A 13,868-nucleotide genomic window follows, 5' to 3' on the forward strand; every position below is an offset into this window, starting at 1 on the left:
GTGTGAAGGCAAGGACATTTGCATGGCCTTTTTTCCCCTTGGTCTAACGTTGGCCATCAGTTCCTTCACACGTATATGTTGTGTGCCTACCACTGGGCTAAGAGGCAGAGGAGATGCAGAGATGAATAAAACATGTTCCTGGGCTTCAGGAGTATTTGAGCTAATGGCCAAAATATGTAAATACGAGGCTCATTGAGAATGGGCTGAATTCATTTAGTTAATTCAACAAATCTTTACTGAGCGCCTGGTATATGCTGGGCATCATGGTAGGTGTCCTGGGTATCAAACTGTTCCTCCGTGGCTGCCGACGCCGTGGAATCCACAGTGCGGTCACGAGGGCAGAGGAGGTGGGTCCACTGTGCGGAGGGAATCTGTGCGGGCGACTCCCTGTGGAAGCTCTCCATCTGAGACTTGAAGAATGAGAGGGAGTGTGAAGGCAGCGGAGGAGAAGGGCCTGCTAGGCGGGAAGAAGTGGTGCCGAGGTCCGGCAGCGTGAGAAGCGGGTCGGTTTGGGGAGCTGCAGGTGGTCCCGGGGCACAGAGCACGAGGGGAGGCGGAGGACAGTGCCAGTCAAGGCCTCGACCAACATGCTGGGGCTTGTGTGCCCCCAGGCCAGCGGGTTAAAAGCCTCTCTCACTGTTTACCCTTCAGAGCTCTCCCCCCATCCACACCTAGAGGATTCTCCCACGGGGATTTTTATTTGGAACTCTCCAGTGTACAAAAGAGCAATCAGGGCTGCTCTGATGAAATCGTGGGGGCCTCGCTATGGCCCCCAGGCCTCCCTTCGCGGTCCTCCCAAGACCCGGGAATGGAGTGTGAAGGGACCTCGGCCTGCATGGGGGCCTCGGGGGATGCTGGTGACACTCACTGAAGTGCGGAGCCCCTTGGCTCTGTCCTGTAAGCGGGCTCACCCTTGGCCAGTGTGGGCAGCTCTAAGGCAGGCAGCCCGGTCCTGGGAACTCGAGGAGAGGAACTCTGCCGGAGGGGACCGCTGAGCTGGGCGTTGGGGGTGAGCCAGTGAACCCGGGCAGACGGGGAGAAGCGCAGTCGGGCCGAGGGTCGAGCAGGAGCAGGGAGTGTCCAGCGCCCACGGGTGGGCTGCGTGGCCTGGGGCCTTGGGTTCTGGGCTAAGGAGTGAGGACGCGGTGAAAATTTGTAAGGACAGGAGTGGTAGAAACTAAGCATTTTAATATTTAGGAATTCTGCACCATCCATTGGAGAACCACATTCATTTCTACTGCTTTGTCAGTTTCAGCCCCACCTGCCACCTCAACGATGGAGATGAAGTGTTCTGTGACCAGTGCGCCCCGGGATACGCGGGGGATTGGTGCGAGAGGTACTCTGCTTCGCTTGACCGGTTTCCAAAAATTTTTTTGACTATAAATTCTACGTGTTTATTTTTAAATGTGTGGTTAAGTGTGGCTTTAGAGCTTTTGGTATGTCATTACTATTCCATCGGATCATAGAGAAAAACCAGTCGATCGTTTAAAAAATTAATGTTGGAAGTCCCTGGGGATTTTTTGATCTCCTTGAGCTAATCTCAGTTTTCATCAATATCAATAGGAAACTGCCAGGAGTCAGTACTTCTATTCATACATTTGAATGTCCTGTTACTCTGGATGATTCCATAGGCAAGGGGTGGTTTGATTTAATAGTTGTCTTCTGGCGCCTGGAAGCCAGGGTTGTCTGTCCCGCATGCACGTCTCGGTGCCAAGTCTGGCTGGACTCCGTGGGAGGTGACATCGCTGAGTGGTGGGATGCGGGTCGAATTGTCTGGGGCCGGAGCATGTCCCTGGGATGTTTGGCTCCTTTTGGACGCCCTCCCCGTGCCTCACAATGAGTGACGGGAATCTGTGAATGCCTGAACTCGAGCAGCATTCCTCTCACGGTAAATCTTCGGTAAAGAGTCGGTGTGATTGATTAACTACTCAGAGAGTCCCCGGGTGGTGGGGTAATGTCTACAGTAATCGCATTTGTTTGCATCCCTCTCTCAATCTTTTATATAGATGCGCAGACGGTTACTATGGAAACCCAACAGTGCCCGGAGATTCCTGTGTCCCGTGTAACTGCAGTGGCAATGTGGACCCCTTGGAGGCCAGGAGCTGTGATTCCGTCACCGGAGAATGCCTGAGATGCATCGGGAACACCGACGGCCCCCACTGTGAGAGGTGTGCCTACGGGTTCTATGGGGACGCCGTGACTGCGAAAAACTGCCGCGGTGAGTGTGTGACCCGGCGGTCGTGTCCATTACTTAACCACCCTGTGAAGTCTCCATCCATTTACTTACTTGCATCAAAAAGTGCTCGGCCCAGGAGGTCACTTGACCCGATCTGTGCTGGGTTAGCTTGATCAGTTACTCCAAATGAAGGTCAGATGGCCTAGAAAACACGCGCCCTTCCATTTCAGGAGAAAGTGGTCCTTCACAGGGTGCTGGCACTGCTCCCAGTGACCCAGGAGGCCAAGGAAGCCTGTCCCGTTGGTCAGGGAGATGCTGCGGGCTGAGGGATGAGGCAGATGGGATTTCAGGGCGTGGAATGGGAAATGGGGAGACCCTAGCCCCCAAAACTGGTGCGTCTCAGTGGTCTGCGCCCGAGTCACCAAATCCCCACGTCGCTCGGCAGGGCTCTCTGCTTAGACCCTTGAAATTACAGACCATGTAAAACCAGTTACTTAGAAAAGTAGATTTTTCAGACTCCTAGAATGACAAACTTATAGCGTTCGGGCTGATAACAGCTCTCAGATTTTTTTCACACAGTTCTTGAAAAAGGAATGAAAGGGTAAAAGTGACAATTATAAATTATTTTGATAATTTCCTATAAATGCTGGTCCTACTGTGCTGTTACAACGTGGAGACACAAGAGGGAGCTAGCGATCAAGAAAAGATGTTTTCCTAGGACCACGTCAAGAGATTGACAAGCTTCTGTTGCCCTGGGCCTATGAACCTGACCTTCAGCACCTTGACTGGTTATCATAGGTAGATAATTATGATAACCGGTAATTTTATAAAGCTTCAAAGTTTATGGAATGCCTTCACAATTCTCATGGCATTTCTTTTCATCCCTACTGCAAACCTTGATGATTAATTTCTTAGTTCATTTGTCATTTATTAAGTGTCTGTTACTTCCCAGGCACTATGCCAAATACTGTGATTGGAGTTGGAAATTTATTTAATCAGACTTGAAAATCCCAAGTCTATTTGGGAGCTACACACGATGGTGTAGGAGAGAGGCACGTGTGTGGATTCAGGGCTTTGGAGTCTGACTAATTTAGAGTCCAGGATTGGTCACCAACCAGCCCTGTGACATTAGGCAAATTTTATTAACCTCTCCTAGCAACTATTTCTTCATACATAAAATGGACATAATTATACGTATACACTAAGGCCTTTCTGAAAAGTCAATGGGATGACAAATTTAAAGTTCTAGACAGTAAATAAATGGTAGCTATTACAATTGCTAGTAATAAGAGCAGTCATTTTTATTATTTTTCTGTATCAATGCTGTCCAACAGAAATGTAAGTCACACATGTAATTTAAAATTTTCTAGTAACCACCTTTTAAAAAGTATAAAGAAACAGGTGAAATACATTTTAATAATACATTTTATTTAACTCAATATATAGAAAGTATTATCATTTTATCATGTAATCAAGTTTTCAAAGTATTAATAACTATTTTCTTTCTTTTTAATACTGTCTTCAAAATTCAGTGTGTGTTTTATAGCCCATCTCGATTAGGATGCTAAGTTTTCATCAGAAATACTTGATCTGTATTTAGATTACATAAAGTTCAATGTTGAAGAAATGGATTCATACACCCAAGTTGTTCAAACATATTTAAAAGTTTTCCATCATGTTTTCCTTTGTGTGCATCCACGCTGACAAAGCTGCGTCAGCATTTTGCCATGGGGATAGAAAGGAAAATATAAAATAGAAGGTCTCAGCGATGAGTGGAGAGTGGGGGGGGAGCGGGGGGGTCAGAACAGGTGGGATTTGGGTCTAGGTCCACGTTGTTGGCCCAGGGAGCTGGACTGGTTATGGGCTGACCCTGCCTGGCTTTTTCTAGTTTCTGAGCACTTACACTTTTTATTCTTTTCCTATCTCCTTTTCCCCCCATTCCTAGCTTTGACGAGATGAATTCCTACAACTGTTGCTGAACATTTCACTAGAAATCCTTCCAGGTCTATAATAAGGGTCCTTCTTATGAACTTCCCAGAAGTCTCCACACGATAACGTAATACCATATTTTATTAGGTGAACCCGGTAAAAATGCCAGTATTCAGTATTACTGACATCAGCTTTGGTGTGATAGATGCAGTAGTGGCTGTGGACACAGTGGTCCAGGGCAGAGAGTGGTGTGGAGGGAGAAAAGGGTGGTGGGAAGCCTCCTGGGCACTAATATTAAAGAAACCTTGTGCGAAATAACTTAAGTAGGTATAATTTTTATATTGTGGGGTTCTTCTGAGAATTAAAATACCTGTAAAGAACCTGGCAGAAGGTAATTGCCAGATATTTTAAATTAGTATTATTTATAACTTGAACAATTTTTATTAATAATTGCTATTATAATTGTTGTTATAGAGGGATAACTGCAAATAACAGTGTGATCTCTGGCTAGTTACATCATCTTTCTAAGTGTTAGACTTCTCACCCAAAAACAGAGAAAATTATAGTACTTCCCTCGTATGTTTGTTATGAAGGTTCATTCACTTATTTCACATATTGACTGTAACGTGGAGACACAAGCTGACGGGTGTGTGATAAATGTGATTTGTTATTATCATCAATATGTGGTGATGATCATACTCGAAGTGAATTTGGAATATTCCCCAGAGGAAGGGTGGGGTTTGAGTGAGGCACAGAGAGGGAGGATCAGAGGGAAATACAAGAGAAAGAGGAAGGAAACCAGAGTTTCGAAGGCGTCCCGAAACCTTGGTAAGAGAGAGGTTCAAAAGGGAGAGAGGGGTCCATGGCCCGTCCCACTGAAAGACGCATCAGGACGGAGGCAGGATCTGCTCACTGGATCTGCACCCGGGAGTCCTGGACATTTTAGGAGGAGCAGTTGTAGCAGCCGAGGGGCCAAGAGTTGGGCTGGAAGATTGGGTGGTGCGAAGGGGAAGGCGGGGAGGGAGAGAGACGGTAGGGAGAGTCGGGGATGGAAACTCAGAGTTAAGGGTTTGCGGGGGGATGGCAGGGTGTGAGTGAATGTGTGTGAGGGGGTATTTTGTGTGTATGTGTGTGATGTTTTCCCTGGGAGACAGTTAAGAGTGGTGGGAGGCTGAGGACGGTTTTAAATACAGGCTTTGTTATTATTTCGGTACAGCAAGGCCAGCAGATCAGGAGAGGACCACCATCACAAAGGCAGTTTGTTACTCTGGAGGCCAGGTCGGGGGAGAGTCAGGGGGCGAAGGGGACACCCCACAGCATGGGGGTGGCTACACGGGAAAGCACCTGGGTTGGTCAGGAGGGGAAGTGTGGACAGGAGCCTTTATGTGCAGGAAGAAAAGGGCGGGCAGGGTAACAGGTCTGGGACTGGCTAGTCTGAATCATTTCAGCCGGTCCCGGGGCCCAGGGACTGTGCTTCTTGTCTGATGCCGGGCCTTGGGGTGACTAGGACTGGTGGACAGCGGAAGGTCAGGGACCAGAGGAGCCTGAGAGCCAGTGAGGAAGGCATGGGGTGTGGGCTCTGGATTGGATGGTTTGCATATGAAAGGCATTCCAGCAGCTGAGCGGTTTACAGTCTCTGGAAATTGACTAGCCCTGGGTGCGGCTGTCTCTCCAGGGTCAGCAAGGCCCCAGAAGTCAAAGCATCAGAAAAACAGAAAATAAAAGTTAAACTACAAGGACGGGCAGCTCTGTGTGGCGCCCATGACACTTGACCAGCCTCCTACAGGAGCTGTGAACATCGATCCACACACACAAGGGAAAAACTAGGGGAGGCCCAGTGACAGGGCCATAGTCACCCAAGGAAGCAGAATCCCACCGCCTTTCCTCTGACCATCAGCCTTCTGATTTCCAGTGCCCACCCCTGCTCTGCCCCACAAAGGCTGCCACACAAAGTGTGCTTGGGCCTGAGATAATTCGTGACGTTTTTCTTACATGGTTATACCATAGGACGGAGAGTGTGCATTTTCCGAGCCCAAGCATTCGTAAATGGTACACGTCCTGGGATATCTTGTCAGTGAACATATTACAAATTTTAAATGAAGCGCATATTGACAGCTGTGGTACGAAGTAAACGGTTCTTGGACCCGTTAAATTGAATCACTTTGAGAAGGGGGGACTTTGTGGCTTTAAACATCAATATTCTGGCTGTAGATAAAACAGAAGCATCTGGCCAGAAGGTAAGAACCTCAAAGGACTCATGACTCAGAACAGGGAAATAGTTCATTAAATCATGATGTACAGTATTAGTTATCTAGGTCGTTATAACTGAGCTTTAAAATATTAAATACGTCTGATTGGAACGAGCAAGTGGCTAAATTGGTTTTGAAATCTTCTTTGCATGTTTTTTAATGAAGATTGGTTGATATACATTGGTGGCTCCTTTTAAAAATTTCAAAGAATTCATGAAATTGGTTAAGTTCGTTTGCCAATTATTATCTTAACAACTTCAAGTAATTTTTTTTCTCTGTGATGGTTCCTTTCACCCACCTTATTTTGGCTTACTCTTCAGAAAAATACTAAATTTTTCGAGTTACTGCAAAGCCATCATTTTGTTTTATGATTTGAAACATGAATGTTAAAATTTCTCCTTTTGGGATTAAGGGATTTTATAACAGCCGTACCCAGAAATGGGCACAAATATGCCTTCTGTGTGTGTTAGCCTGTGACTGCCATGGCCAAGGCTCCCTTTCTGCTGCCTGCCATCCTGAGGCCGGACTCTGTGACTGCAAACCGCACGTGACCGGACGGCAGTGTGACCGGTGCCTGGTAAGACGCCTCCTGGTCATTACATACGATTAACGTGTGTGCCAGCGTTAATGTCTGTAAATGATGCCTTAACTGGTTCAAATGAAATGGAATCCCGACCACCAGAAAGAGCAGGGTCCTGCAACACGGCTGGTGAGTGCTATGTGGCCCTATCTGGAGAGTATGTATTCGGTTTACAGAGCCGTGGAATGATGTCACGAACACTTTATGAATCTATGACACATGCAGTTGTTGATTTGGGAAATCTTCTAGTAGATACTAGCCACTTACTAAAATGTATTTTGTCTTCCGTGGCTCTGCCCCCGTGAAACAGCACGGCTACTACGGGTTGGACGCGGGGCTCGGGTGCCTGCCCTGTAACTGCAGTGCGTCGGGCTCCCTGTCGGACGACTGCACGGAGGAAGGCCAGTGTCGCTGTGTCCCAGGTGTAGCTGGGGAGAGGTGTGACAGGTGTGCCCGCAGCTTCTATGCCTACCAGGACGGCGGCTGTACACGTAAGCTCCTGAATTCAGTGTCTGAGACTTTATTGGAATTCCCAGACTTTTCTCTGAGCTCTCCTTTGACTTCTGTCTAATTCTGTTAAGTCCCTTTACATTTTTTTTTTCTGAACATGTAGGATTTCATACCTTTTTTCTATTTCCTGATCCCTATTCTGGGTAAGTCCACAAGCCTTGGTCAGGCTGTACTAACTGTGTGAGCTTAGACTAATTACTTAACTTTACTTAGCTTTGGTCTCCTCATCTGTAAAATGGAGAAGTCGATTATTCTCTCCATCCAGGAGTTACCGTCAAGGTTGTACTTAAATTAAAGTCCTTAGCATGGCGATTGGCAAACAAGTGCTCCGTAAGTGTTAACTCTCTGTTCTCCCCACCGGTGGAGGCCTTTCCCGGTCTTTTCTCTGTTTCTCCCACTATGCCCGATTATCTCTCATCCAGGAGCAACCCTCCACAAGGAGGAGCATTCACCTCCCGTGAGACACGGTGGGGTGCTGGGGATCACGAGTTTTCTTTCAGGAACTAGAAGAGTGATCGAGATTATTAACACAAGGGAAATAACTTGCAGCATCAACTCTGACCCCTTCGGTTGACCCGACGGTCCTGATCTGTAACAACAGCCTGTGTCTCTGTTGTAGCCTGTGACTGCGCTCACACTCAGAACACCTGTGACCCGGAGTCGGGGGAGTGTGTCTGCCCACCTCATACTCGGGGTGCGGCGTGCGAGGAGTGTGCGGACGGACACTGGGGCCACGACCGGGAGCTCGGGTGCCAGGTGTGCACTGTCACCTGCACATTTTCTCAACTGAGAATTACTTTGCTGTGTCAGGTTTCACTCTTCTTCTTTTATCTATTCGCTTGATTTTAACCTGTTGAATAGCTTGATGGTTTCTATTCAAAACTCAGTACCGATTGTAGGAATCAAAGTGGAAGAAGCAGCATCCTTAAAATACAATATTCTAAATTGTCTTCAAGAGTCTAGCTGTGGAATTGATGGTTAGAAGATCAAAAATTTATTTTGGTGCCCTTTAAATATATTCTGCAATATATGCTATCTTCCAGGAGAAAGACATAAATCACTTTATTGGGGGTGGGGGAGGTACGTCCGATCTTCAACGGTTCTGTTTTTCTATGTTACTTTTGTCGGTTAAACTTAGACTTTGCATTTTGAAAACAGAGGGAGCGTTACTGGACTTCTAAAATAATTTTGCTGGACTGCTTTGACCTATTAAGTAGATTAAATTTCAGGCCACGGTCGTGGCCCAGCCTGCACGTGTCACAAAGGTTCACTAACGTCCAGCAGCATAAGTCCTGGCCTCTTGATGGCTTGTGGCAAAGTGAGTCCCTATGGCAATAGTGAGAGAGAGATCCATTTGTTTGTATAATCTCCCCACGTTTAGTGTTTTCCTGTAACCCCCGTATGTGTACATTATGAAAATATAAAAGCTGCCTTTTTATGTATTCAGTATTTTTCTTGCAGGCCTGCAATTGCAGTAGCGCGGGGTCAGCCAGTCAGCAGTGCGATGTGCTCACTGGCCATTGCCCGTGTAAGCCTGCATTTGGTGGACAGACCTGCCACCAGTGCTCCCTGGGGTACAGAGACTTTCCGGACTGTGTGGCCTGTGACTGCGACCTGAGAGGGACACTGGCCGACACCTGTGGCCAGGAGCAGGGTCTCTGCAGCTGTGCCCCGGAGACCGGAACCTGCTCTTGCAAGGTACTAGCGCTCAGCTCCACTTCCTCCCTCCCTCCCACTCGCCATTCTGACTTTGGGGCTTTAACTATTTAAATAAGCACTTGGGTTTTAACGCTTCTCATAATGAGTTTGCACCACCTTCTGGGTCTGGGTTTAAATTCTGTGTATGCTCTTCTAGAATGATGGATGATTCTTTAGAAGGAATTTGTACTGTTAATTACAAGTGTCAGATGATGGGACTGATTTGAAAAACACGCTGAGTTTTCTACCATGTGTTTCAGTTGGCTGAGTAGCCTATCTGTCTTGAATATACAGGTAAAATAGATAACACAGGGCTTCAGGAAGATTTGTGATTCTATACCTGGTAAGTAATTATTCTCTTGTGCGTGCTGGTCAGACTGGAGGACATTTGTGTTTATTATTTTCCCAGGAGGTTAGATTTCAACATCATACTTAACTCCGTGTATTTCCTTTCGTTTGCCCGTTGTGTTTTGTTATTAGAAGGTCCTTGGCCATCTTCTCTGTTCCTTTCCCAGGGTCTGAGAGATGGAATCCTGGTTGATTAGCGGTGGGGTAGGAGGAAGGGGAAACTCATGTGGCTCTGGGGTAACGGGAACATCAGTGGACGTGTGCTTGGTTCACCACATCTATGGTAGCAGTTCTCACCACTGACGGTCAGCACAGGAGGACCTGCCCTAATAATCATCTGGCCCGTGGCTCTCCACCTGACTGATCACTGGTTACCTGGGACCTCCAGGAGGATCCGGGCCCGCTCCTGGAGACTCACCAGGGAATCTGCATTTTCCAAAAGCTTCCAAGACAATTCTGATGATCAGCTGAGTTGGGGAATCACTGCGTCTGAGAGAACTGATGCTCAGAGAGGTTAAGGAACCAGCCTGAGGAGCAGCTAGTTCAGCAGTGTTTGTTCATCCAAAGTTATTTTTGTGTTTTTTCCCAGTTCTGTTTGTTCATAAACCGTGTCTCTTTTTTTCAGGTAAAAATGAGTCTGTCACTTTGTCCCCTTTAGGAAAACGTCATTGGCCCTCAATGCAGTGAGTGTCGAGCTGGCACCTTTGCTCTGGACGAGGCGGACCCTCGGGGGTGCACCCCGTGCTTCTGCTTTGGGCTGTCACAGCTCTGCTCAGAGGCCGAGGGCTACGTGAGGATGCCGGTGGGTCACACGCACAGATAAATGTTCTGTTTGCAACCCTCTACCCTTGGGAGTTGGGTGAGGGTGGGAAAGGCAGCCAAGTACTTACATTAAATTTTGCTCTTACTGCATCAGAAATTCTAGGAAGCTGATTTGGGTTAGTCCAGAATCAGAGGTCTGCTTCTGCTGTCCAGGAAGTAAATGGAGCAGGAACCAGGGCGTCAGTGTCGCTCTGTGCTAATCTGTCTGCAGCTTTAGTCGGAGTGAAGAGAAAACTCTCAGCAGTCTCCTTCATGTAATTGAACCTGGCCCAGTATAGGAAGAGTTTGACCCTAAATGCAGTGGTTTAAAGGCATTTTCAGTTCATTTTAATCCAGGTGTTTAAATTGTAAAGAAAAGTCTTTCTTATTCCTGTTTTAATAATGAAGCTGTCTCGTCTGAAGCAGTGGAAGAATCTCACGGTCAAAGTGCGGCGTTAATTCACATTCTAAAGTGGCTTTGTCCTCCCCTCCGTGACTAGGTAACGCTGGGCTCAGATCAGCCTCTTCTGCGTGTGGTTTCTCAGAGTAACCTCAAGGGTACGACCGAGGGCGTGTATTACCAGGCCCCTGATGTCCTCCTGGATGCCGTGACCGTCAGGCAGCATGTCCACACAGAGCCGTTTTACTGGCGGCTGCCCGGGCAGTTTCAGGGAGACCAGGTGAGACGTGCACCCAGCCTCCAGCCATCCACATTTCCTGGGTGCACTTTGAAATCACAGTGGCCTGGGTTGGCCTATTGCTAACTGGAGTAGTTATTAATTTCCTCTTCTTGGTGGGGATGGAAAAGGTTAACACTTGTAAAAATCCCCCAGATGAATGGCTCTTTAAATTTCTCCATTAATTTTGAAAGTCTTTTAAAGTTCAAAACATATTCTCTTTCTTCTTAAAGCAGTCATTCGACAAACATTTATTGTTTTTACTAATAGAGGCTCAATGCAAGCTTGGGTGCTATGGCCCGAGAGGGTCTTCTCAAGAAATTGGCACTCATTTTGAGGGGGGGGAGACAGAGACTTGAAGGCATCATATGCATCTTTGTTTATATAAATATAGCAGTCTGTATATGAATTCAGCCTGATTTTTAAAACTTGAAAATATGTGCTCTGATGGCTCTGCATAATTTTTCATTCAAAGGAGCTTGAAAGTAATTAGAATGACTGTTTTGTTACTTTGGAGCTTACCTTTGTTAGTATCATCAAGAGGAAACATTGGGAGGTGATGGCTGTGGCTGTGGCTTTGGTGATGGTGGTCCCATGGGTGTGTACTTATCCCCAAACCCGTCAACCTGTATACAGTACATAAGTACAGCTTTCTACAGCCGATCACACCTTCATGATGCGGTTTTTAAAACTTTTGAAGGATCACTTACTTAGGAACGATAGCCTGGGTCAATTTAACGATCCATAATTAAGTAGAATTAGAAGGAAGCTCAGATCAGACAATGTATTCCACCCACGTGGTGTATTTTTAAGACACAAGATCTCTTTCAAATGGCAGCAGGCTTATGATAAAATAATTTTACACCAGTGCTATGCCAGAGAAGTAAACAACACTGTACCCTTCGACAGCTCATGGCCTACGGCAGCAAACTGCGGTACAGCGTGGCCTTCTATTCTTCCAGTGGGATCGGCACCTCCAACCTGGAGCCTCAGGTGCTCGTCAAGGGAGGCCGGACCAGAAAGCAAGTCATCTATGTGGACGCGCCCGCCCCCAAGAACGGACAGAAACAAGAGCAGGAAGTGGGGATGAAAGAGGTGACCGGGCGCTCTTCTCACACACGCCCCCTCGGGCTGGGAACTCTGCTCTGCATGCAATGAAATCATGAAGCTGCTGTAATAAGAGAGTGAGGAAGAAGGCTTTGGGTCAAAATTCCAGTGGGTGTAGCAGGACTTCTACAAAGATTCAGATTTCACATTCTCAAGAAATGTATGTTAGGCTTATGTTAATTTAGTGCAGATTGCATCTTAAATCCTTTATCGTGGTACACGAGTCTCAACCTGCATGGATATGTGGTCTGGAGTCTTTGGCTGCCCTTGAATTTGGAAAGTGTGGATTCCTTCCTCCAGCACATGTTTACTGACTGTCCTCTGCGCGGCTAGCTCTGCCAGAGGTGATGTGAGGCCGTTGATAAATGAGGTGGTGCGGCTGCCACCCCTGGGAGGTGACACGAGAGCTTCCTCACTTAAACTCCGTGTCACTTAGAACTGGGCTCACTGCTGGAGAAATTTCTAAAGGAATTAAGTTCATATGCCTCTGAGGATCTGTACCCTGAATTTAATCGAATGTGCTTCTCATCCACAGAATTTTTGGAAATACTTTAACTCTGTTTCTGAAGAACCTGTCACACGCTCAGATTTTATGTCTGTTCTTAGCAACATTGAGTACATCCTCATCAAAGCATCTTATGGCCAAGGATTACAGCAAAGCAGGTACTTGGAAACTTCTAGAAGTTTCAAAATATTTTCCTTATTTGAAAGCAAACTGAAGGGATTTGATTCACTTTACCCCCATTACCTCCTATCTTTAATATCATATATATTTCTGTCCCTCACCAAAACCTTATTAAATGTTAATATTATTATGAAATATGTGAAAAGTGACAGATTATCCATCTCCTGTATTAATGTGGATATAACATGTAAGTACATAATGGTGATATCTTCTATGTAAACAACAAAACAGTTCTGCTGTTTTCTGCCCTTAAACTGCAGTGGCCATTTCTCTGTCACAATGCATCAAGAATGCTGTCCCCTGCTCATGTAGTAACACTCCCATAAAGAAAACCACCTAGGTTATGGCCAAACTAGTACTTCAGATTCTTTTAGGTGTGCTTTCTCTAACATTATATTGAAGTTCTAAAATTTTGGCTGAGGACCTTCCCTGTATAATGACTAATGTGCTTTTAGTGTGTTTTTACCCATTTCTTTACAGCTGTGAGTAGGAACTACTCTCAAACTGGCAGGAAAGCTCTGGTTTCATATATGTGCCAACATTATTCTGTAATGTGCTGTCTCAAGAAAGTGTCTTTTTAAATATTAGTGTCTCCTCTCACATTTCTTTACCCAACGGTTTCACAGAATCTCAAATATTTCTATGGAGGTTGGCAGAAAGGCTGAAGAGTCGCACCCCAAGAGGGAGGTGGCATCCCTTTTAGAGAAGTGTCTCTGTCCTCCTGGCACAGCTGGATTCTCATGTCAGGTAGGGAGGCTGTGGTTAAAATCCGTTTCCTGGTTTGGGGTTGAAATATGCGTGTTACAGCAGCTCCAAGTGATGAAGAGAACTGTGTGTATCTACTACGTCATTTTTCCCTTTTAAAAATTACTTGTGGTAAAATAGGCATAAACATAAACTTCACCATCTTGACCATTTCTAAGGTGTACAGCTCAATAGCGTTAAGTACACTCACACTGCTGTACAACCAATCTCCAGAATTCTTCATCTGGTAAAACTGAAACTCTGTACCCAGTAAACACTAGCCCCCCTAGGCCCTCCCCCAGTCTCACCCTTCTACTTTCTATCTCTATGAATCTACTACTGTAGGTCCCTCATGTAAGTGGAA

The 13,868-nt window shown here is 46.3% G+C and overlaps 1 protein-coding gene across 2 annotated transcripts in view; it reads left to right on the forward strand.

The window, feature by feature from the left end:
* The window catches only part of LAMA1 (laminin subunit alpha 1), a 153,463-nt gene that overhangs the window by 78,005 nt on the left and 61,590 nt on the right, over nt 1-13,868 (forward strand). For both annotated transcript variants that reach the window (XM_059895676.1, XM_059895677.1), the window contains exons 18-28: nt 1,250-1,336; nt 2,007-2,218; nt 6,825-6,931; nt 7,245-7,425; nt 8,064-8,200; nt 8,906-9,142; nt 10,149-10,292; nt 10,792-10,971; nt 11,878-12,063; nt 12,611-12,738; nt 13,387-13,507. In XM_059895676.1, coding sequence (XP_059751659.1) covers nt 1,250-1,336; nt 2,007-2,218; nt 6,825-6,931; nt 7,245-7,425; nt 8,064-8,200; nt 8,906-9,142; nt 10,149-10,292; nt 10,792-10,971; nt 11,878-12,063; nt 12,611-12,738; nt 13,387-13,507 — 1,720 coding nt within the window. The remainder of the gene's footprint in view (nt 1-1,249; nt 1,337-2,006; nt 2,219-6,824; nt 6,932-7,244; nt 7,426-8,063; nt 8,201-8,905; nt 9,143-10,148; nt 10,293-10,791; nt 10,972-11,877; nt 12,064-12,610; nt 12,739-13,386; nt 13,508-13,868) is intronic.

This window comes from Balaenoptera ricei, chromosome 14 (genome assembly GCF_028023285.1).
Source record: "Balaenoptera ricei isolate mBalRic1 chromosome 14, mBalRic1.hap2, whole genome shotgun sequence".
Classification (NCBI taxonomy): Eukaryota; Metazoa; Chordata; class Mammalia; order Artiodactyla; family Balaenopteridae; genus Balaenoptera; species Balaenoptera ricei.